General features: G+C 42.1%; 1 protein-coding gene across 1 annotated transcript; it reads left to right on the forward strand.

The window, feature by feature from the left end:
* Positions 1-334: 334 nt before the first annotated feature.
* Positions 335-15820, forward strand: GORASP2 (golgi reassembly stacking protein 2). The gene is made up of 10 exons (XM_063162113.1): positions 335-441; positions 8592-8672; positions 9400-9603; positions 10057-10143; positions 10586-10716; positions 11308-11440; positions 11565-11688; positions 12037-12123; positions 13995-14090; positions 14785-15820. The coding sequence occupies exons 1-10, from the start codon at positions 379-381 to the stop codon at positions 15102-15104; spliced, it is 1326 nt and encodes a 441-aa protein (XP_063018183.1). The 5' UTR covers positions 335-378; the 3' UTR covers positions 15105-15820.
* The last annotated feature ends 9661 nt before the right edge of the window (positions 15821-25481 follow it).

Genomic DNA, 25481 nt, shown 5'->3' on the forward strand with positions numbered 1-25481 from the left:
CCCCGCGGCCCCGAGCGGCTCGGCCTCGCAGGGGCAGCGGTGCTCGGAGCTCCAGAGAGTTGTGGGAGTAGAGAAGGCAGCATAGGTTATGACCTGCCACCTTTACGTTCTGTGCACACACCCACACACCTACCATCCCTTATTCATGGTATAAAAATATGGCATGCATATTCACTAATAAATCAATTAACTCTTCTGTCTGGCACCGCTGTGTGCCCCCGCCCCGCGCATGGCGCCGCCGCACTCGGCCACCAGGGGGCGGCAAGGCTGCAGACGGGAGCGCCCGGCCGTGGCCCCTCGCGGCCGCCGTAGGGCCCGCCCGGCGCCGGGCGGGGGCAGCGCGCGGTGCCACGTCCCCGTCGCGGCGCGTTTGCGGCCATGGGCGCCTCGCAGAGCATCGACATCCCCGGCGGCGGCACCGAGGGCTACCACGTCCTGCGGGTAAGGGCGGCGCGGCTCGGCCGGGCGTCCCGGACACTCAGCCCGGCGGCGGCCCGTGGGCGCGGGGCCTGTCCCGCCGTGGGGCCGAGCTGGAGCGGCCCGGGAGCTCCCGGGGCGGCCCCGGCGCGCTCCTCGCTCGGCCCCGGGGACGCGCTCGGGCAGTGGGGCTGCCGGGGCTCCTGGGAGCCGTGAGGTGCGCCGGGCCCGCGCTGCCGCTCCCGGACTGGGGCAGTGTGGAGGAAGAATTGGTCCAGAATAAACAAATCCCGGGCCGGGTTGGGTCGTGCCGCCAGGTTGTGCCTCGGTGTGCCCAGGCCAGGGCTGGCGCATGGGGGGCGATGCTGGGCTTGAGCAGCCTTGGGGGTTGACGCTGCTCACAGCCCGGCCCGCGGCTCTGGGCTGCGCTCCGGGCTCCCGGAATAGCGCCTCAGCCTTGGCCTGGCCGCTGCATCGGGGGCTGGACCGGGCCGGGCTGGAGCTGCCGCCGCTCAGGGGCGTCGGGTCAGGGTGTTCGCAGGACAGCGCCTGAGGGCTGCACCTCCAGGGAAAGTACTGGTTTTCATAGGTACATTGGTTTTGTATGCAAAATACAAAATACCTTACTGTTCTTGAGGTTCTGTGAACAGCCTTTGGAAAGCCCTTCCTTTTGCTTGCAGTGAGCAGCAGACTGGCTCCCAGGTGGAATCTGAGGCTCTGGGGTGCCGGGCTTGGCTGCAGTCGCTCCCTGCCCGCAGCTCGGCGCCTTTGCCTCCATAGCCGGGTGTGAGTGCTCGCTGCGTGCCGTGCTGGGCTGCTGTGTTTGCTGCAATTGGAGCCTTTGGGATAAGTTCTCTGCTTTTGAGAAGCACATACTGATGTTCTGGTCAAATCCAAACATTGTGTTAAAATTTGTGTAAGGACTAAAGCCAGTGTGGATTTTTTCCTGCCTTTTAATATTAATGGTATATAAAAATCCAGCATTACTAGTTTATGTTAGTCCACTTTGTCTTCTCTTTACCCCCCACAAAAACTTTCCTGCTGGTTGGTAAAGCTGGCAGACTTTCTTTTTTTAGCATAGTACAGTGTAAATTTCATCAACTTTTTACTTTGGAGACTTGTAAAACCAGTATGTACTTTGCAGTTAGAGTATCAGTTACATCAGATTTATGAGTTCATGCTGTTTGATTAAAGCATGTTATTAAATTGAGATTAATCTCTTTTATGAAGTAGAATCTACTAATTTTTTCTTGTAATCTTGCTTGGATCTGACGCCTTTTGTTTTCATTTAGGCATTTTTTTGTTGTAATGTTTTTGCTATGACCTAAAATTGTAGTGTTTGATTGCCAGTCTTTGTAAATGTAATTGAGAGGTGCACATTAAAGGAGTTGATTTCCAAGAGGACATCCTTATTTGTATTAAGTGCGGGAAAGGACCTGCCCGCTGTTGTAAAAAGACTGATATCTGTATTTTTCACTGCCTTGTCTTCTTACTGATATCCTGACATGCCACAAGAATAAGTGATTACTATTTTTCTGTGGACAGACATCTTAAACTGCATCATGATCCCAGCCTAACAGTTATAATTTGGGATGTTTTTATTGAAATGCATGTGGCATGCATGAATGTGACTAGAATTTCTCTCTGTAGTTTTTCCAAGTTTAATTTTCCAGTTGCCATTCTGTAGTAAGTTCGTTACAGACAGCCTTGGGCTTGCACTGTTAGAGGAGCTCTGCAAGTGCTTTGTCTGCAAGGATTGACCTTCAGTAGAACTTGGGGTCAAGCAGAACTGCTGTTTTGTTCTAATTTACTCCCAAGTACATTTTCCTTCTGAGCTCAGTACTCTAATGAAGTAAATGAGAATAGTAGAAGGAAAACAGCAGTAGTCTTCCAGTGTTACAGATCTAATTCAAGTAAGATCAGATTTCTTTGATAACACCAAACTTCTGTAAATAATGGTAAAGTGATTGTTTAAAAGATTCCATTACTTGTGGGAAAATTAGAGAAATGTCAGAAGAAATTTTCAATTACTGGAAGAAATTGTTTGGGTTAGATAAATGAAAATATGTGTTTAATGGCCATGAAAGAAGGAGATTACATTGTTCAGTGTGACTGTAGGAGCCAAGCACAAGTTGCCAGAGGGATGAGCAGACTGAGACTGTTGCAAGTTACAGGTTTTTTTACAGTGAGATTTTTAGATTGTACATGCTGTCTCCCCACAAAAATAATAAAAAGTGTCTCTCTCTGCTCACTTCAAACAGGAACAGAAATATATGCAGCAAGTGAACACTGCCATCATTAATTTTCAATGTAAGATTTGGAGATTGCTTAATTCTTTTGGCTACTTCTGCTGATAGTGCAGTATTGCTTTCACTGTGAGCTTTATCACCAGTGCAGTTGGAAAGGGAATTAGGAACCCTCCAGGGCTGAGGCTCTGTCAAAGGAAAAGAATTTCATCATATGCATACTTGACAGCAGAAGTTGCTCTGGATTGCATTATTGGTGTTCCAGTGGTGTTCTAGACATTAAAATGTAGGGTTGGTTTTTGGTGTTTTTTTTTTTTTGTTGTTGTTTTTTGGGGGTTTTTTGGGTTTGGGGTTTTTTTTTTTGGTAAGAAGGAGAAAAAGTTGCCAAGTGTTCTGTTGCCCAAGTCTGTTCATGAGTAGATCTAGTAATGTGTTATTTGTTTGAAGCAATTCTTGAGTTTCCTTTAACATCAGGTGTGTGGCTGCTTAGACCAACTGGCTGACTCTGTGTATTGCTCAGTATGTGTTTGTTTCTGCTCTTCAAAACAGAATGAAGGAAAATTTTGAGTAATTTTCTTGCTCAGCAGTGTGAAACTGCTGTAGTTTGCCCAGGCTGATGTAATGACCTGACCGTAGATGGTGTCACAGCATCCCAGTGGCTGGGGGCAGAGTGACTGGGAAATGGCCCTGTGGAAAAGGTGCAGGGGTGCGGGACATGAGCCAGTGTGTGCCCAGTGGCATCCCAGCCCGTGTCAGGAATGGTGTGGCCAGCAGGGCCAGGACAGTGATGGTCATGTACTGGGCACTGGTGAGGTCACACCTGGGTGCTGTGTCCAGTTCTGGGCTCCTCAGTACAAGACAGATGTTGAAGACTGTGGAACAGGTCCAGAGAAGTTCTGGAGCACAGCTCCAGAGCTGTGAGGAGCAGCTGAGGGAGCTGGGAGCGTTCAGCCTGCAGAAGAGAAGCCCTGGGGAGGCCGCATGGCTCTCCACAACTCCCTGAGAGGAGGGTGCAGTGAAGTGGGGGTCACCTCTTCTCTTAGGTAACAAGGGATGAAACAAGAGGAAAGAGCCTCAGGTTACACCAGGAGAGATTTAGAGACTGGATTTTAGGAAAGGATGGCCAGGTATGGGAATAGGCTGCCCAGGGAAGTGGTTTAATCACCATCCCTGAAAACATTCAGAACACATGTAGATGTGGCCTTTGGGTTAGATTTAATGGTGGACTTGACAGTGCTGGGTTAGTGGTTGGACTCAGTGATCATACAGGTCTCTTCCAAATGAAATTGTTGTAAGATTCTGTGTAGGAATTCTTATGTGTGAGAAATTTGTATCCTGCCATGTTATGTGGTGTTCTCCGTAAAAGATACTGGCAGCAGTGCCCGAAGTTTAGACTTCCCACTCCTGCTTGTGTGCTTCAGTTTGTTGTAATAGTGATACAAACATGTTGCATGAAGTGATCTTTTAAGGGAGGTTCACATTTTAAAAGCTTGAGTTAAATTCTCTGTGCTAAAATAAAAGGTTATCTATATAGATTGAATTATGTTTTCTTACCAAAAACTTACAAAGTTTTTTCTTTTGAAAACTGTGTTTCGTCAAGAAATTAAATTCAGTTATACAATGTAATGTATTAAAATAACTGACAGAAATCAAAGAGATTTTACAGATCTAGCAGGAGTTGCTTATATATGATACATAATGAAATTTTACTGCCAGTTATGGAGTGGGTGGAAAACTACGAAAAAGCCTTTCAGTATTTCTTTGCTAATAAAGTAGAATACTGGGGAGAGTTTCTTACATGGGGAAAAAAGAAAGCCTTGGAAGTTTTGTATTTAATGCTTGAAGCTAAGTTTCTAAAAGTTTAAAAACTAGTAGAAGGCAGCTGACTTTCAGAAGTGGTCAGAGCCTTCATCTGCCTCTGAAAATGCACATTTCAGTGCCTAATTCCATTTGCAGTTGCACTGCTCTCTTGGGGCTTTGAATTGTGACCACTGTGCTGCTGAGCAGACTTCTTAAAATATGTAATGTGCAATGTATACTGTGTAGGCATAGAATGGTAGTGTTGGGAGCAGTGTTCAGCAAAGAAAAACTTCATTATTTACCAGGAGAGTCTTTTCAGGACTGCAAATTAAAATTGGTGCATTGACCTTGAAACCTTTTTCCTGTTTAATTCTTGACAGCGAATTAAAAATGAAATCAGTGTGTGATCTATGTACTCAGCAGCCCTGCTGTCATCTTGGTGAGAAACTGAAGCCCTGCAGCACGGTGTGAAGCCCTTTTGTGCCCTCTGATATTCAGCATTTGACAGAGATTTTCTTAATTTGCTCTTAAAAAGGTCTGATATTGCATTGCTACAGCTTCTTTGTATTTTCTGTGCCACTGTTAGTCTCTGTTGTTAGAAAATCATGGTGTTTACCCATACAGGTCTGTGACTTGTATTTCTGAGATAACAGCTGGCTTTGAGAGAATCAGCCTTCCCAAGCTGCTGGGGATGGTATCTTGCCTGCAGTAGCATCTGCTGTAAATTCTGTTACTTGGTTATTTCTCAGCAATTACTCAAGTACAAAGGCAAGTGACTAAATACCTACTTGGGGCACCCAGCAAAGCTGCATAAAGCAGAATTGCTCAGGAGGCACAGAGTTTATGTACAGATCCATGGAATCTTTATTATCTCCGTCCTTAATAAAGGTAGAATAATTTGTGTCCTTGTATTTTCTCAGTTCCCTGGTTATCCTTTGTTGCTGTAGCTCCTGGAAGAGATCCTGGCACAGAGCTTGGGGCAGAGAGCTGTGCTGTGCCTTTGGCACTGAGTGGTGGTGATGAACTGGGCAGGCAGTGCCTCAGAGTGAGATGGTGTGACAGAACCTGCATGGGGTCAGTGCCACTGTCGTGCAGGGCTGAGTCTGTCACTTCTTTAAGGAGGAGACTTTTCATGTGGAGTGAACTCAGAATTTCTGGGAGTGCCAGGTGTAAAGAGGCTTTTGCATCAGTGACGGTAGGCCAGGGAAATAGAAACTCTGTAACAACCTGTGCACAGCAGGATGACAGAAGGGATGCATGTCCCTGCTTCTGAGGTGTGATTGACACAAATATAAGGGTTTGATTTCTTTCAGCTACAGCTTCCTGGTAGTTTTTACATGCCTACCGAGAAATAAACCATGCAGAGGTGTTCAGGATTGTGATGGGTTTGGGGCAAGGAGTTCAATGTCTGAAGATACTTTCTGCAAACGAATCATTTGGAACTTGGAAACTTTCTCAGTCCTTTCATCAGTTTGGGGCAGAATGCAGATTTGGTATTCTAAGTAAATTATTTATCCATCCAGGTGTCAGTGAGTTTGACATTGATGGGTGCTGAACATATGTAGGTCTCATTTATTGTATGTACTCCATCTTATTTCAAAAAGTTGCTCTATTGGATAGTGGCTACTCTTGGCTCAGAGTGCTCAGGATATAATTTCTTGGAGGTCATTAGGGAGGGATACTGCCAGGATGCAGGGGGTTTGTTGTGATTTTGGTATGGTTTGTTTTTTTATTTCAAAGAAATTTCACTTAGAAATGGAGGAAAATCTCTGAATGAGATGAAGCCTGGCCTTTCATAATTTCAAGGCCATGACATATATCCAGTCCTCCAGTCCCAAAAATCTGATGTGCTATGCTGGATGTACTGATTTTTAATGCTGAGGTTTAACTAACACGTTACATCTTTTTTCCCCAGAAACTGTTTTCCCAGAAAGTTCTGAAACCATCTGCTGATTTAATTTTGGTATAAAGCCTGCATGTCAGGTTCATTAAAAACACAAACTGTAAGTTCCTGTATGACCTATGCAATAGATGGTGGAATAAGAGAGAGAGAGGTTACTAGAGTTTTTCCATGTCACTTCTCTAAACTGAGGCAAGAACAACAAACAGCATAAACTCATCCTACAATCACTACTCAAACCCAGGGAAGGAGAGGATGTCTTGAATTACTTGATTACAAGAGAAACTGCAAGCCTGAGGATACCATTATCAATTATGTGTATAGGAAAGCAGAGGTTTTTATTCTCCTTTCACTAAACTGTTTAACCTCTCTTTGACCAGGAGGTCTCAAGTATTCAACATAGTAAGTAAATGCTTTCTGCTTTTGGGAAAAATAATTCATATAGTGAATTTTAGTCTCTGTCTCTTTTCTCCTAAGCTAAAACTTCTGTTTGTGGAGGCTGTCCTCAGGTAGCCTTACATTATTGCAAGTTTGAAGAAACAGTTCACAAATGGCAAAGCCACATCCACAATGTGCTGGGAATTTCTGTGGAGCTGGAAGCAGGGTGTCTGCCCCATGCAGCTTGGCTTATACTTTTACCTTATTAGCTGGTGCACAGTTTGGTGTCTGATCTCTGGCTGTTCTTGGTGAGAGGCATGTGGAACAGACAGGGTGAGTGAGTAACATGGAGGCAATAGTTTGGATCTAGTTAGAGGGACTGCAGGATATTTGGTGACTGGGAGATGTGGTTCCATATACTTCATTCTTGGAGAGGGAGAATAGCTGTACCCCAGCTGTGGGGCATTATTTCCAAGGAACATACAGACATCTTGAGGAGGCACTTTTACAGACACACTTCAAATCCTAGTTAGAAATTATAAATGTGGACTTTGGGGATGTTATTGTTGCCTCAGTGATTCTTATTACTTTGGCATGTTGTTGATTTCGTACTTTTTTGCTGCTTTACAAATCTTGGACAGCAATCAATGTGTGTGTGATGTGACTCTGGAATTACTAATTCCAGACTTAGATTATGTGACTAATGTTCTAAGCTTTGGGCATCTGTTACCCACAAGTAATCTGAGTTTTTTCCAAGCTCTGATTTTATGAACATGTTGGGCAGATAAATAAAATTCTAGAAGAACAGTATTATTAGTAACCAAGCACTTTTAAAATTCCATATTAGAATATTTTGTTCTAGATAGGCCATGTTAATTCAGTTCCTGCAGAATCAGGCCAGTATTGAACAATCAAATACATTTTTACCACTTCTGTCAGGTAGAATAATATGTAATGTAAGGAACCACACTGTAAAGGGTAATGTTTTTTAGATCTTTTTGAAAGGTGATTGTAGTACATAAAAGAAAAAGCCAGAGGGTAAAATGAATCAGCTTCCATGCGGAAAAAGAGTGTCCTTACCAAAAAAGCTGTAGGAAAAATCTGGCAGCCATGTTAGAGTTACTTTTCATTGTCAGCAATGCAAGCAATGGTGAAAAAATAACATTGGCAAAATGTCTCTCAGTTATCCCATTTGGAATTAAAAGCATGCTTTTAGCTTCTGGGAGTAATGTGTATCCAAAACTTAAGCCTTGTCTTAGCAGAGTGGTTGAATTATTTGAGCTGCCGTGGCTGCAGAATTGCATGTCCCTTTTCCTGCAGCTTGAAGGTCTGGTAATGAAATGTGGTTGTACAGGTGCCCTCTGTGTCTCAGGAATGTCACCAGGTGTTTAATCACGAGATAACAGCCTGTGCTTACAGATGTGACTCTCCTGTTCCTTTAGGAAGAATAAGATAAAAAGCAAGGTCCAATGTTGGTACTGCTGTGGAAAGATGGTACTTTTTAACCAACCTTTTCAGAATTCATTAACCTTGTCCTTTCACTATAATCTCCTTCCTTGAAACAAATGCAACTTATCTGATGCAACTGTTAAGCACTGCTTTTCCCAGGGAGGGGCTACTGCTGTGTCATTCCTCAATTTATAAATGACTAATTCTTTTGAAATATCTATTTTTTTTAAGGGAGGGAGTTTTTGGTTCTATAGATGATATGATTATATTTGAATATTTTAAAATTATATGTACAAACATTAGTAGCTTCTAGAACTACAGCTGACAGAAGTAGAAATATAATTCTAATCTGTGAATCAGCATTGAAACACTTTTACTAAATTCTTATTTAACTTTGTTAGGTACAAGAAAACTCACCAGGGCATAGAGCTGGATTGGAGCCATTCTTTGATTTCATCGTGTCCATTAACGGTTCAAGATTGGTAAGTGTGTTGCTATTTTATAACTTTTAATATAAACAATGGGTTGAGAATATGATCTTTATAGGTAAACCAATGGATTTGTTTTATTTAAAGGTATATAAAATATTTCTTTGTACTTTAAAATGAGAAAGGCAAACTGCATCAGGAGTTGATTTCCTTCACCCTGTAGGAACTGTTCTATTGGGTTTAGCTGGAGGATAAGACAGACTTGCTCTCTGCAGACATCTGCACCAAGACAGAATTGCCTGCTGATCACCTCTCATCTCTCATGCTAGTGCCCTCCTAGTTCTGTTTGCTTCCATGAAAACTCACAAGCTTCCCACAGTCCAAACAGGCTGAGTGAAAAGCTGCTGCCAGAGCTGCTGGCTGGGCAGGAGGCATGGGGGGAGCTCCAAGCAGAGCTATCATCAAACAACAGACCATCATAGCAGTGGAAAAAACCAGCTGTGGGGAGCTCTGTGCCAGTATGCCTGCATTCAAGAAAGCCTCTGAAGCAGCTGGAGTGCTTTCCTTTTGGAAAGTATGACCTGTTGCTGTGAACTCCCAGGGGTTTTCCAGAGTTGTATTCTAGAATTATGAAGGGACTGGAAACCTGTTTGTTACAAAGCAGCTGTTAATCCATGTTCTGGTAATGTGCAGTGTAGCACCTTTGGAATACAAGTGTTGCTGTAGAACTGAATGCTTGGTCTGTCAAACACTGACCCAAACTCTGTTTAAACATTTGCAGAATAAAGACAATGACACTCTCAAGGACCTGCTGAAAGCAAACGTTGAAAAACCTGTCAAAATGCTTGTGTACAGTAGCAAAACACTGGAACTGAGAGAAACATCTGTAACCCCCAGCAACATGTGGGGTGGGCAGGGCCTGCTGGGAGTGAGCATTCGCTTCTGCAGCTTTGATGGGGCCAATGAAAACGTCTGGCACGTCTTGGTACGTATGGACTGGGAAATGTTCTCAGTACTGGTGTTTCTGTCTTTCTATTGAAGAGTAAGTTGATGGGATGTGCAAGTTAACAAGTCATGAGGTCAAGGTGGTCTCATTAATCAGGCTGGCTTTGATTATTTTGGGTTTGGGAAGACTTTTGAACCTTCTTTGAACCTTCTGTCAGGCTTTGAGAATTCTATACAAATTCATTTCCCACACAAATGTATATTTGTGGCTGTATTGTCAAGTCTTGTATTTAAATGCATGGGTTTGTACAATACTCAGAGATACTGTGTTTGGTACAACACCAGAACCATATGGACAGGAACTGCCATAAGCCAGTGTTTCATTAGTTTGTTACTGTGTTGAAAACTTGACCAGTTTGTCTGACACACAGCTTGTGTCCTGCTATACCCTGACACTTACATTGTGGTTTGTAACTTTCCATCTTAAAACTAGGAAGTGGAGCCAAATTCTCCTGCTGCATTAGCTGGACTTAGACCTCATAGTGACTATATCATTGGAGCAGATACTGTCATGAATGAGGTAAGTATAAAATATAAAGTCTTTATTTTTAAAAACCCGATTGTACCAGGGCAGTTTGAAACATCCCTGGCTCTGTCGCTGTTCAGTGTGAATGGAAATCAGATGCAAAGAGGAAGGAGCTCTGGCATGGTGCCTCTTCTTAAAGGCAATCCTGGAAATAAGACCTGCTCTTAAATATCTTCATGATATGTCAGATACAAACTTTTGTACTCTAAAATTAATATTTTGCATAGCAGATTTGAAATCTGGGCTGTGCCACGTGTTCTGAGTTGTGCTAGCAAAACACATTTTAAAGTTGGCCTTTTGATAAAACAGCAGCACTGCAAAAACTGCAGTGTGGCTGTTACCAGAGCCCATTACAGAAAGTCAGGACTGGGATGATCTAATGCCAAATGATAAAATAAGGACAAGAAAGCCCTTACTAGTTTTTCTCTTTTTGCAGTCTGAAGATCTCTTTTCCCTTATTGAAACACATGAAGCAAAGCCATTAAAACTTTATGTGTACAACACAGACACAGATAATTGTCGGGAAGTGGTGATTACTCCAAATTCTGCCTGGGGTGGAGAAGGCAGGTAAGGAGCCAATGTGTTACAGGGGAATGAGGCAACTTTCTTATAGCACCAGCCTGAAAACTGCTGGATTTAACTTTTCCACAAAGACAGGGAAAGAGTGCTGTTATATCAAAAGCGTTTCTCCTCAAATTATATATTTACTTGAAATTCAGACACACTTACTAATGAGAGGGGTGTAAATCAGTAAATTAGCTAGTGCATAAAGTGCAGTGGTTCTTTCTGCATTAAATTCCAAATAGTCATTAGCTTGTGGTACGTCCTTGAAGTATTGTGAGTAGGCAGAACACAGCACTGCATGTAACAACAGAGAGTTGAATTCCAAGCTGTATACCTGGTATAGCTGCTTGATTTAAATAATAATGAATTTTATTTTGTGCTGAGTATTTATTGATAAAGCTAAAGATTTTCTTTTCAATTGTTTTGTATTGAGTATTTCTCCATAAGAAGTGAGGCAACATGAGGGCAGGAGAGGAAGGTTGTACAGCATTTACCTTGAAACTTGGTGGTGTCTTGAGTTGTTCATGTGTTGCTTGCTGTAGTCTGTAGCTGAAAAGTCACTTACCTGACTTAAAAATCTTCCTATTTTAAAAGCCTAGGATGTGGCATTGGTTATGGATATTTGCATAGGATACCTACTCGCCCATTTGAAGAGGGAAAGAAGATTTCTCTCCCAGGCCAGTTGCCCAGTGCATCTCTCAGTCCCCTCAAAGATGGTTTCACAGAGGTGAGTTGTGATCCCTCTCCTTTGCCTTGGTAAAAATGGATGATGATTTTATTGCTTTTCTGCCTCTCTTGGTTCATGTAGAAACAAACCCTAATGATGCAACTTTCTTTTCTCTTTCAATAAGGTTCAGCTATCATCAGTTAATCCCTCAAGCACCCTCCCTCCTGGGCCAGCAGGCCTTGAGCAGAGTCTCTCGGGACTTTCTATTAGCTCACCTTCAACTACTGTCAGTAATGTTCTCAGCACAGGTTGGTATTGTAAGGAACTGACCTGAAGTGCATGGCTTTTTGGACTTTTTTGTTCTCACAGATGTTTCTAATTAATTGAATAGACAGCAGAAGAGAGAATAAAACTTTCTCCTAAATTTTTCTCAACAAAAAGGCTAATGTACTGGATTTGTGCCTTACTTGCTCACAAATAGTTGCAAACAACTTCTATTAAAAATACCACGTGTATTACTTAGAATACTATTTGGCTTATCAGCATTTTAATGTTAAGGCAAATAGTAATTCTCCTGTAAGCAATTATTTATTTGTACTCCTTAGGGAAAGAAGATGAAGTGTTGTATGCTTAAAATCAATGTTGTTTTCCACCAGGTGTTCCAACAGTCCCATTATTACCACCACAAGTCAGTCAGTCCCTTACCTCTGTGCCACCAGTTAACCCAGCAACTACATTACCAGGTGAGTAGGTAAAATTTCTGAAAACATTTCTGAAACAAAAAACTTACAGGAGCAAGGGAAGAGCTGCCTTTTCCACTGCTTTTTGGGGAAGGTATAACTTGATACAACTTATGCATTTCATGTAAGGTCTCTCTTTATGCAACCTCTGCAGTGTGAAGAACTGTTTTTCTTGGAGTATGTTCACAGCATGTCTGTAGCACAGAGGGTGACCTGGCAACAAGAGTTACCAGTTCACCTTTTAGGGTTCCCTGCACAGTGGATGCAGTATTCAGAATTTCTCAGGAAGGTTTTGCTTTGCTATTTGCAACATTTTAGGAAACCCATTTTTAAATACTCAGCTTGATCACTATTCTAGTACAAATACAGGGCTAACAATATAGAATTCATGTTGCAGTTACTGTTTCTGAATTATATAGGAATTTTAACTGGTATAATACAGTAAGAGTCTTTCCACAGCATGGTTGTTTTCTGATAATAATGAACATTTCAAACACTGCTATTCCAGAAGTATTCACAAGGGGTAAAATAAGGATTGTATAGGATTTTGCTGTGGCCTTGCTGTGCTGGTGCAGGACTCAATTGTGCCTTCCAGGACACTGAAGGAGTTGTATTTCATGTTTTGCTTGTTATGAGACAAGTAGATAAAGATGTATCCATTACATAACACTTGGAGGAAGAGCCTCTAACACAGAAAGGTGTGCAGTAGAGCTCAGTGCATGCAAACAAGGGCAGAGAACTCTCACAGAAGCTGAACTTGTTAGTAGTTTTCTATTTTATTTAGGAAGAAAAAGATTATTGTCCTTTTCTTCCCCAGCTGCCTAATCCATCCCTTCCCTAAACTCTGCAAATACGAGGTTTCTGTTCACCTTTTTCTCTGAATAGTATCACTGCTTTTTTAAAAGCAAATTAGAATATTTCTTGCAATTTGCAGGGGCGTAATAGTGAAATTGTTCTTACTAAATATACTGGAGGCTTAATATTTCAGTGAATTTGTATGAAGTTCAGCTTTTTTCAGATTAAAAAAAAAAACACAACAAAAAAACATAACAAATTTGCATATAGCTGACCTGAAAGCGGTTTGAATCAGATTATGTTAATTCATTATAGGAAATGAATTCATGGGTAGGTAAAGATGACTGGGTTTTAATCAAAATCTCTCTACAGTGGCCTTGCTTTAAGACTTTTCTCCTCTCTGTCTTCATACTGCAGTATCAACAGTTTATTTCTGAATTAGCCTTTTCTGAAATAAACACAAAGTACAAATAGAGCCCTTGTCCCAGAAATGAAGCTCTTCTAAAGTGGAAAATTCAGGAGCAGAAGTGTGTTCCATAGCAAACACAGTGATGGAAGGGCATGTGTTGCATTCATTGTAGGTTTCTCTTCTACTTTCAGTCCTTTCTGACTTTGAAAGTTCCTTTGTCTTGTCTTTTGATGTACATTTTTGTGATTAACTTTAGTTATGAACTAAGTAGAAAAGACTGATAATAGAGTGATCAAGATTAGGGATCAAGGAATACTGTGTATTTAATCATATTATTGTTTGCCACTCAAATTGGGAATGGAGAACTTCTGGTATAGTGCTGTGGTGAAACCACTACCTTTGAAAGCTGAACTTGGAATGCAAACCTTCTATTTCTGAAATAAGAAAAATCTGAAAAGTTTGGGATTATGTATTTGCTAGTCCAGATTTCAGTAGGTATCTCTTCTCACTGTGCAACTTAAAAGCTGAAATTCAGGTGAATTTGCATTCTTCCATGTAAAAATTATAATCAAGATTTAAAGCACGTTTTAAATTATCAACAAGATCTAAGAAACAGTTAGAAAAAGACAATTTTAAGTTTTCATATGTAACTGTTCCACTCTTCTCTTAGGTCTGATGCCATTACCAGCAGGACTTCCTAACCTGACTGATCTGTCCAAACTTAATTTACCTGCACCACAGATTGTTCCAGAAATGATACAGCCTGGTATGTGCTTCTGCAAACTGAAACTCTGTAATTAGAGTTATCTTTGACAGTCTGATGTAGACCCATTTGGGGGAGTCCTGAAGGGGATAAATTAAATGTTTGCCTCAGATGGGAGTGGATGTTAGTGCCCAGATCAGAGAGATGAGGAATATGTCTTTAGATAAACTAATTCTAAACCTGTGACTGTGTTTAGATGTTGCATTTTTTTATTACCTGATTTATATCTCAGAAGAGATTGTGCCAGAAGTGGACATATATTATTTTTGGGTAAAAGAAAATGTGAAGTGTTTCCTTGTAAGATAGATGAGGAGATTGGAGCTCCCTGAACTGAATGCCAGAATTATGAACAAATATGAGATTTATAGTTTTGAATTCAGCAGAACTGCTGAAGGTGCTCATGGAGCAAGGAAAAAGATATTGGAAGCTTGTGTGTAATATGGTTTTTGTTAACTTCTTGTTTCTGACAGTTTCAGTGAAGGCCAGACAATCACAGTCACAGTGTTAATGCATTAAATGCCTAGTCTTCTGGGGAGGTACAAGAAATCTTGAATTTACTCTGATTCTTCAATTCTGAAATGTGAAAAGTGTCAGGCTTGAAATGAGCCTGCTGAGTCAGTGCTGCACAAACACCATTTGAGCTGTCTGTGCTGTGCAGCAGCTCACTGTGGATTTTTCCCCCTTTTTTTGTCTTCAGGTTTGCAACCCCTTCCCCCCCTGCCACCTCTGCATCTGATGGGAATAACGCCTCTGTCAATGCCACCCAAGTGTGTTCCTGTGCTTCCTTTGGTCACAGAGGCATCCACTGTGCCTACAGATTTGCTTCCCTCTATTCCTCAAGCTGGAAGCTTCTCCGTCAACCCTGGCACTCCTGAAAATGTGGAGGAGACCTCTGCCCTCACCTTGGATAGTGCTACTCCAACTTCCAGGGCAACTATTGTTGACAGATCAAATGAATCCTCTACAGCTAATGAAAAAACAGCTGGAATCACAGATACACAAGCTTCTGAATCATAACTCCAGATCACTCTATTGGATTGGCTTGGTATTTATTTAGCCATGGGATACATATTTGAAAAGCAAGCTATCATTAATTTCATACTAGTTTGTACTTAATCTTTAGAAGTCCTGTAAATAATATGGAGGTGTAATAAAAATAAAAGGGGATTTATAAAGTGGGGGGGGGAGGAAGAACTTGTATGTTACCAAAAATTCAAGGTGGTAAGTAGAGTTCCACTGCCAAACTCTGAGGTATATGTTTTTAATATAGGCTGACAGCCTTACCCTGCTAGGCTTGTCCTTGCTTATAATTAGCAATTTTTGCTTCTGACAGAAATGAAGCGGGTCCTGCGTGTGACATTTACGTACCATAGTTCTTGTTCTTTGCAAGTATCTTGTTTCTACAGTGGGGAAGAGAATGTTTAGTCTGAGTTGTGAATTTTAATGCTGCAAAACTTCCACCTGAAGATATTTCTGTTAAAATTGCTGAGTGGCCTGTTAACTGACATGTTGTTATTCAGCTTGTACACAAACCTTTGTCTTTAAGCTCTTGAGAGATGCTCCAGCCCTGTTTCGTGACCACTGCTGCGTTGTTCCATACGCCCACTGTAAAATGGCATCTGGAAGGGAATACATGGAATGTTAAATGTAGCACACAATTTGGCACTTCATGACTACTGTAAGGTGAATTAATGGATTAAGCATACATATAGCAATAAATTCCTGGAATTTTATTCTTTGTGTGACAAAATAGCTTTTTTTTTAAATTCTTTAAATCTCATTTTTCTTAGCTTAGCTCTCTTGAGCACAGGTCTGTGAAAAGGCTCCCTTTCCAGAGGAATGGATCCAAGAGGGAATGCCAGACATCTTAATGGCAGGCAGGATCAGCACTTGTGTTAAATCCATTGCAGCAATGAGTCATTAAATCTGCCTCCATATGATTCATACTTGGCTTTTTAAATTCATATTTAGGACAAAAATTGCAGATTAGCTGTAGATTATACACTTGTAGAAACTGTTACATGCACTGTATTCCAGGTGATAGCATTTGCCTTTGTTATTGGGTACAGTTGATGAGGAAAACTCTTGTGTACCACTCCAGTCCTTCTGTATTCCTGGGATTTCATTTATATGTGGTTGCTACAAGCATATGCAAACTTACCCATATCATCAGCAGGCTTGAGCTGAAGTCTGTCTCAACAGCTGTGTAATTAATTTTGGCAATGTAACTTGCCTGAGCAGTGTTTGGAACAGTAGTTGCATCTGCCTTCTGATCGTAATGATGTCTCAAATAATTTGTTCAAGTGGAAGCCTTATCTAATACCTGTTGTCCTGTCTTATCTTTACCACCTAAGTATTTGTCTTTCCACTGCCCCACTGCTGCACATTTCTCATCATCTATTATGGCAAAAGCCCATGTCAGACAGACCCCAGATACTTTTTCATACTGTAAGCAGTTTCTTTTCTCAGCTGCTTGGAGTGTGAAATCCCTCTGCCTTGCTAAGTAGGGCACTTGCTGTTTCTCAGAATGTATTTTTATTTACCTTTGTAAATCCAGTGTCATATACCTCAGAATTAAACCTTGACATGAGAAGAAGGATGTTCCTCTTTTCTTTCCTCTGACAGAGAAAGTATGTTGGTATCAAGCTTCATTGAGCCTCACAGGTCTGACAGCCTTTCCTGCAACTTTGTTCCAACACACTTCCAACGCAAGAAGAGTAAAAATATGTTTATCACAAACCAAATTTAGAGCAGTTGCTGATTGTAATCAGATGCTTTTAACTAGAGTCCTTGGGTAGATGTTTTTTTCTTGCAGTATGGCACAGTGTTCTCTGGCATGATTCTATGCTTTGCAACAGCAAGCTGCAAACTTTCATAGGTCTTGTGCACTTGTCTCTAGCAGACAAAAGAAGATGCTTAGTCTGAAGTTTAACATTTCTGTTAGCTATTTTAAGTCCCTTGTTGCTGACTATATATCCAGTCTTTTGACAGCTACAAGACCAGTGGAATTAAGGCAGTGTTACCATCAGCAATTCTGCTGAAGAAAATGTGACTTCAGATTTGGAGATGATTCAGTGGTGCAGATTTGAGCTGTAATCTCTTAGCTAAAAAGTCATGAACATTGGGAAGTTGAATATTTACTACTTAAAATGAAAACACAGGCCTTGAAGTCATACTGCTCTACTCTGTCCCTCTTTAATTCCAACTTGATGTGATGAAATTGTACCTTAATCACTTCTGTCTCTTAATTACTTGATTTTCCCACTAAAAAGAGAGAGTATGGAGGAATAGGAACTTAAGATACACCAAAGGCCTGACAGCTGATGTAACCTTATTTTCATGAGTTCATATATTCAGCTGTTAATGAACAGTTAGGAACAGGCACATTAGCTTTATTTAAAGCACTGACACATGGAGTTCTTTAACAAGTCCTGACAGCAGATGAAAATAGATGTACCATGAACATCCCCAGCCTTGCATGTAATTAAAAATTATTTACATGTGTAAATGAATACTCTAAAATTAATACAGTGATATCCTGCTCCACCAAAAGCTGAGCTGGGGGCTGTGTTCTCTGGCACCCTGGATTTGTTGTGAGGACAGGTTTGCCTCAACAGCCATGTGAGCCTGTGCTGAGGAAGTGCCTTTTGCAGTTTGATGCTCTGCTGCTGCTCCAGGAAACAGCTGCTCAGGCTGCAAGGTCAAGGCAGGAGTGTGGACAAAGCACTAATGGTGAACGTTTCTTATCTGGGTGGGGGGGTCAGAAGGTGGGGCTGTGTCTGAGCCTCTGAAAGCCACCTTTTAAATCCTATCCACATCCAACCTCGTCGCAATGGGAGCTCCCTCCCTTCGTTGTCGGGAAATAGCTGTGCCGGGCCACGAGATGGCGTGCACTCGTTTCTTTCGGCTGAATTTACAGGATAAGACTCAGCAACGAGGGTGGTTGGTTCCCGCCCCCCCAGCAGCAGCAACTGTAGTCAAATGGATGCCAGCTGGATGCAGAATGATGGTGCTTGGGAACTGTAAAACCAACTGATCTGAAGGCAGAAATGGGCTGAGCTTAAGCTATTTCTAAATTTCAGAGTTTTGTTGGCAGTTTGCTGATTTAAGTTAACCATGGGACTGGGTGAAAGTTTTGAAGAAAGCAAATCCTTACAGGCAGAGACTTGTTTGAGATACTGTAATGCTGAAGGAGAGGCCTGGATAATAGTTCCAGCCTCTCTGTGATCTAAGTGCTGATTATGGAATTAAGTTGAAGGGGCAAGATAAGGATCAGGGAAGTTTGATTGTGGCACTGTGTCTTCCCTGATTGTACACAGGCTTTTTCTGTACCAGTCAAACAAGTGTTCATAATCACTCTGGAGCACAGGGGTCTAGCTGGCACCAAGCTCAGATTTTTTGGTTCTTCACTTGGACTTAGACACCTAGAATCTCTTTTATTTTAGATTTGAATCCTGTAATGTTAGACAAGAATTAGACTGCAGAAGTGTTTCTTCAAGTGTCTGTGATTCGTAACTAATTCTTGTAATCCTACTCTGTACATTCTTATTGTACCAAGGCTTAATATATATTTGTGTAGTCCAGCACAGTGTCTTGCACTGTGCTGCACCTCCTAGTAAAAACCTGTGTAGGTCAGAAAATTAAAATCTTCAAACTGATTTCCCTGTAATATCTGTGGAGAAACTGGATGTTTTTAGCTGCAGTCAGAGCCAGCACCTGCCACAGCACAGTTTTAAAGTTAAACACCTAAAGTGCAAGAACTAATCTTAAAATAAACCACAACCAAATTCACAGCCTCAATCAAACAGAAAACTTCATTTAGCTCATATGAATCTCCAGCACTTCTGCCCTGAAGCCCTGGTGAAAGAGTTAAAGGATAGTAATGTGCCATTTTATGGAATATCTAAGAGATTTGCAGATGGTGGCTAGAAGCTACTGAGCTGAGCCAGAGGCAGACACCTCCTTTCCCTGAAACCTCAATTCATGCTTATCCTTAGGCCAGCATGTAGGTAGCAATTCAGAATTTTACTTGGGTACATGACTGGTATTTCTTAGGAACATCCTGTGCACATTATTTCAGTTTAGTAACAAAATTCTGGGTTTGTGCATGTGAAACTGCATCAAGACTAATGAGTTCAAAGTCTAGAATATGGCATGTGGGGACCTGCCCTGGGTGGAAGGGGTGAGGTGGTGTAGGTGATTTTGTTACTTTACTCACAGCAGGAGAGTGCAGTCTCTGTCCTCTGGCCACATGCCTGCCTCTCTGCTGCCCTTCTTGCACCTGGAAAGGAAGAATTCTCTCCTAGAAGGAGGCTGCAAACATTACTCTGCACTGACAAGATGACTGTGACCCTATCAAATAATTATTCTCAGCCTTGGAACTTTTGTCCTACAGGATCAAAAGTTATGTTTCATCCTTAGTAGTGCAATGTAAAGGTTTTGCTCTCTCTGAACTGTTTCCTTTGTAAGGTTCACAGTTAATCCATCTTAAAAACTGCACTCCAGCATTGCTCAGCTTGCCCACAAGAGAACTTCAACAACCGTAGAGGTCAGGCTCACCTTGGGCAACCAGGAAAGCCTATTCTGCCAACAAAACAACATTTCAATAACAATCCTCTTGTCTGAGAGCTGTTTGCTCTGCCAGCAAGTGGTTGCATATTCCCATACTTTGTTCATGGCCCTTGCAGCTTAGGTGAGCTATGAAACCCCAACAGAAGCTGCAAACAGAGGAAACATGAGTGAACTCAAGCTGCTAAACCCATAGTCAACATAGGCTTGCTAGTTATGTAAGAAAAGCCTGCAGTGGATGATTATAGCATTAGCAAAAGCAACACAGAGCTATGAGCTTTGTGTTTGATGAGGGCACTGGAGGTAATGGGACTCACTGTGGGTGACTCATCTGGAGCTTCTGATGTGCAGAAAGGCCATTATAGCACTGCCCAGGTCCTGCTTCCTGAACACATCTTCTCCCACCGCTCCAGAGTTCGTCTGCAGACATCCTCTGCTGGCAGCTTGCAAGAACAAACAGCTCATTTCAGTGATCTTGCTCCTAAATGAATGATGGAGACAATTAGCCAACCTTCAGGAAAGCCCACTACGTTCTCAGTTGTCATAATAGAAATAGCTTCCAGTTCTTGTACACAGAGAGCAGACAGACACTTCAATAGCTAACACTTCTCAGTGCCCATTTTGCTGCCATCTCACTCTTATCTTTCAAGCTGATTTCCCCTGAAATTCTGTTTAGTGAGATTTCAAAATGGTCTTTAAAATCAAACTGCAGATTTTAAACCTCCCATCCAGGCATTTCAAAGTACCTATCCACTGCATGGGCTTGGAGCTGTGCACATACCATAAGCAGTGCTTACACACATGAAAGAAAGAATCAGGGAACTGAAGTGCAACTTCTTTAAGAAACATCAGAACTTGTAAACAAAAGTTGCATTTTTTTGCAAACAGCAGCTCAGTATTAACTGTCATCAGTCAGTTATTATTAACTATGACACTAAAAGCTAGAACTGTAAGAAAATCTATGAATAACTATTTCACAATACTGTTTATGCCCTCAGGTAAATAAATATGTGTTCACATGAATCAGGGAACAGAAAAAGTGTGGTCTCAGGCAGTGACACAGTTTTACTGAGGCTCAGAAGTCTGACAATAGGAGATGTGTTTGTAAATATAAACAGTACTTGGGTAAATCCTTTAAGAGAGCAACTACAACTTCTAAAAAAAAGAAAGCAACTGGAAGCATTTGTATTGCCAAATAACATGCCATGTACTAGAAATTACTGAATTTGTGAATCAGTTACCTTTGTTTCAAAGCTGCGTTTTTATTTGAAACAGGTTTCTTACCTGTCTTACTAGTAATACCTCTTCAGAGAGAAGACAAAAAAGCTACACAACCCAAAATCACATTTGTCTGGGCACTAACTGTTTAATAATAAAAAGGAATTTACTGTTCCTAACCCAGTTCCTGACTGTTTTCATTCCTGACTACTAAGAGTAAGAAAAATAATGTACTTATGGATTGCATTGTGTTTCAGAATATTTTTAGCCTAAAAGTATGCATCAAAAAGGAATAGAAAGACTTGGAGGAATTCAGGGTAAAATATTGAGGACTGTGGGGAACTGAATCAAATATTTTTCAAACACTCCTTGGAAGCTGCCATATGTCACTCACATGTAAGTGTGCTCATGCATCCTTTCCTGCAGACATGCACTGCTGGAGATCAGTATAGGCTGCTCCCCAGGGCCTCACCAATTTGCAGAAGGACTTGTGGCAGCCTTTACTCCTGTCTTGGCAATGCCTGCTTGTCAGTCTATAAACTTCTGCCTCTGACAGCTCACCACCCTCCCTCAGTAAGCACATTGCTAGCTCCTGCTCTGAAGACTTGCTGTCTTGGTTGTTGCTGCCAAACCTGCACTACTGAGGTAATACTTCAAGATAAGGCCTGAAGGCCTCTCAGATTCTTGTCCACTTTATCATCTTCCCCCCCGTTTTCTTTCTTCACCTTACTCTACCTGTCATTTGTAGATTGGACCTTGTAATATGATTCTGACAGGCTACAATGGGTTGCCAAAAACACAGAGAAATTTCTTGTGGTGTACAGGAAGAGATGGTGAAAGAGAGCTGTTAAAGGACAGAAGCCAGATGGCTGTCTTCTCACTAAAGTGCATTTGGCACTCTGCTTGGCTACTCCACGGAGCAGAGGGGTCCTGCTGTCACCTCTTGCAGGGGATTCCTCATTTTACCATCCTTGTACGAGGAGTGCCTATGCATTTCAACTGCTTCTCCTTGGAACTCCCAAGAGAGAAGTTGCCACCCACACCCAGTGCCTGTCCTGCCCTGCACACTCCAGTCACCCACCACCCATCCAGCCCTAGCCTGTGCTCACCTCAGAGCCCTGCAGCTTCTGTGGAAGATGGGGCTGGCCTGCGAGAGGATCCGAAGTCAGTGGGTGGGAGAAAGGCACTGCCCACGCCTGCCACCTGAGACACCACACGGTGTCACTGTGATGGCTCAGCAGCACTTTCCAGAGGCAAGTCAGCCTCTGGAAGCAGCAGCAGCTTGCTCCGCCCACACCGTTGTGCGTGCTGGAGGAGAGGCACCACACTCCCTTCAAGGAGAGCTCTTCAAAAGTATGAAGTGAAAATTGTTGTTATTGGGATTGAACTTCAACAACCTTTACAACTGATTGTGATGAGCAAAGCTCATGAGCACAGTGCAGCTCCAAGGGCAAGGTCTTTGCTTCTAGACCCACATGCTGTGCAAGCAGAATATTGGCTGTTTAAACAGAAGATGCACTTCAATAGGGAAGGCTGCTTGATGAGTCCTGTACATATCTCCTTATAAAGACTAGAAATGTGCTTTCTGAAAGAAATACAGTATTTAAATTGATTGGGCAAATAATAAATAATGCCCCCAAGCCTCTTGTCTGCAGCAGTCTGAGAGCTGGGCATACGGCGCCTTTCCAGACCACATGGTGGCCAATGAAGCAGAGCTGGTGATTATTATTTCACCCACCTTTAGCAGGAAACACCTGTTTAATCCTGACAGTGGGACTCCCCAGCAGTTAGGCTAAGATGGTTCAGAAGGAATATAATTGTTAAGGCAGCAGAAAGCAGTGATATGACATCAATTTTTTTAAGTCTCCAGTCTCTGACACTTTGAGAGTCATGGGATTTTTCATGGCTGTAGACAGTCAGGACCTCTGTTTCACAGCTCAGTGAGAAAGAAAAAGGGCATCTTTTCAGCAGGAGCCAGTGGGCAAGTGGCTGTGGACTGCTCACAAGTGGAGCAGCTGTACTTGCTGCTGCTCTCAGCTCTGGTGTTTTCTCAATGCTGTTCAACCACAAGGCAGCATGAAGAGCTTGAACACTTGGACTGTCACTGTGAAAAAACAGCAAGAGCAGACATGCCATTCTGTGCAATATATAAGCAGATGAAGGTATTTTTGGGGTGCAGAACAACTTCTAAAATGATGTGTTCCCCTGGAAAATTAAACCCAGTATTACTGACTACCAGTAAGTAGCCAGAGGGCTGACTGAATAGCCTGGCTAGGCAATGATGAACAGGAAGTACAGCTGCAAATCTCACCTTATGGAACAGCAAACAGGGCACTAAGTAGTCAAAAAAGACAGTCTCCAAAAGAGAGAGGGGTATTTAAGAGGATGACATAGTCAGAGTGGTCTAGAGAAACTGAGCAAAGGGAAATTGAGACCAAATGTTCGTAACAATTCCTATGTCTTAGATTAATTTGCATAGCAGTCTTAGCAGGGAAGTGTTCAAATCCCCTTCCAGAAAAGGACAAAACAAAGTCTTGGGTTCAGCAACCCAAAGGATAAGTCTGTGCTGAATTACTGGACTATGATGAAAAACATTTGTTGTTTTTGTGGGATTCTTCTCACTCTATCCTCTTCCTATCCAGCAGAGCTTACTCACAGACACTGTAGTGCTCCTCTTTGAACTCGTTTGGCTCAGTGGGGGGACAGGCATTTGGTTAGTGGTGGCCACTTTGGAGGGAGGAGGGTTTGAAGAATCTGAGAACAGATTCCAGCTGGCTGCAAGCACTCCCACTAGGATGTGATGCACAGCAAAGTCTCATGCTCCTGAGCACCCCTGTCAGCCAGTAAACACAAGCACCCTGGCATGCATGGCAGCACTGAAATGTACAGGCATAGTCATTGTTGTGCAGCCCCTCAGGAAACAGCTGATTTTGCTGCAGTTTGAAAAAACAGATGTGGCTTAAACCCTCAAAAAAATTGGTATCCATTTGAGGCATAATTAAAAGGAGCTTGAATGTAACCAAAGACAAAACTGAAAAGCAAAAATGGAACTTTAGTAACCTGACTTTGCCTATTGCACACTTCTTTACTGGCTTTGACTAGCTAAAAAAAAATTAAAAGTCGAGCTCCTGCAGCTGCAGGTAGCTGTTGTCCTTTGCTCAGAAATATAATCAGCTATTGGCACAGAGCTGAAACAGAAGCTGCTGTTCTGGTTATGGGATCAGAGCTACTTAAGTTGGGCAAGACCATTACCATTTTCCACCCAGACCTGCTGCAGTGTGCCTACCACAAATTGTCACCAAAAGTTCCTATGCAAGCTTCACATTCCTGCATGAGTTGGAGCATATTATTGAGAAGGAATTCAAACTTCAGTTAATACAGGTGCATTATATACCTACAACTATTAAAACTCTTACTGTATTTTGTTTCCCTCACTGGAAAGGGTGAACTTTTCCTCCCCATTATGGTCCTTGTAAAATGTGTGCATTTTTTTCAAGGGTACACTGCACAAAGCTTGCCTTGCTTGACTGTTGGCTGCATGTTCACAGGTGTCTTTGCTGTCAGTTATTGATGCTATCAAGAAAGCAGCATCTTTTCAAAGGCTTCCAACTGAATTTTAGCTCCAGGCCACACACTTTCTCCCTGCAGGGTAGCTTTTACCATCTAATCTCACTGGAACAAGAAGGCTTTAAAACTAGGAAAAAATGAATGAGGAAATCAGTGATACCAATTATACACCAAATGAAGATAAGTCCCTCTGTCTCATTAGCACTGTTTAATTATGCTTGGATTTAAATTCTAAATATAGTTCATACAAATTCACAAGGGCAAGTGTTTGCTTCCCCTGTTGTAATCCTCTTCACATCTAATACTCCTCTCTCCTATGAGATCAACAGTTTTAAGGACCTGTCCGCTTGAGTCATAAATAGAAAAGATGCTGACACTTCATCCCTTACAAGTGAGAAATGTTGGTTAAGCAATGGCTTTATGTTTTATATTTGCAGAGCTGTGAGAGCCCAGAGGTCTCAAGTGACTTCTCAGCTTCCTGTGCTGGGTCTGTGTGTACAAGTGGAGAGAGTGCCTGCTATGGGTTTCTATACTCCTAACAAAGCAGAGGCTGCATATTTTCTATATGCTTCTTGTTGTGACCTATCATGATTTCATTATAAACTCTCATCAGGCTGAACAAAGGCACCAGACCAGGTGTCAGGAACATTTATGCTTTTATTGTACAGTTGCCATAACTGGAGCAACCAGATCACTGTTCAGACTGAAAAGGTGTTGGCTAACAAACCCTTAAATTCTTGCAATAGGCTTCCACAAATGTGTTGGCTACACAAGCCCTTCATTTTGTACAGTTCAGTAAGTTCTCTACTCCCACAGCAAACTCATCAAAGGTGCTGTCACACAAGCCACAACACAGCTCCAGAAGCTTCCCACTCCCACAATAAACTACAGTAATCTGTGACTTCTACCCAGGGGTTCAGCTGAGAAAGAGAGGAGACACACTACCCCCCTCCCTGAAGAAAATGCCCCCAGAGATAAATCTCTGCTCACTGAGAAGAAGCCTTTTCTTAGTCCATGTGCAGAGTAACTGTCCAAAATGCC

This window comes from Melospiza melodia, chromosome 8, assembly GCF_035770615.1.
Source record: "Melospiza melodia melodia isolate bMelMel2 chromosome 8, bMelMel2.pri, whole genome shotgun sequence".
Lineage (NCBI taxonomy): Eukaryota > Metazoa > Chordata > Aves > Passeriformes > Passerellidae > Melospiza > Melospiza melodia.

Excerpts from the sequence above, each read along its gene's own strand:
- GORASP2 (XM_063162113.1), top strand. The coding sequence starts at position 379 with ATGGGCGCCTCGCAGAGCATCGACATCCCCGGCGGCGGCACCGAGGGC. Across the intron at positions 9,604-10,056 it reads AAAACGTCTGGCACGTCTTG|GAAGTGGAGCCAAATTCTCC; the intron begins GTACGTATGGAC and ends TCTTAAAACTAG. Across the intron at positions 12,124-13,994 it reads CCCAGCAACTACATTACCAG|GTCTGATGCCATTACCAGCA; the intron begins GTGAGTAGGTAA and ends CTCTTCTCTTAG.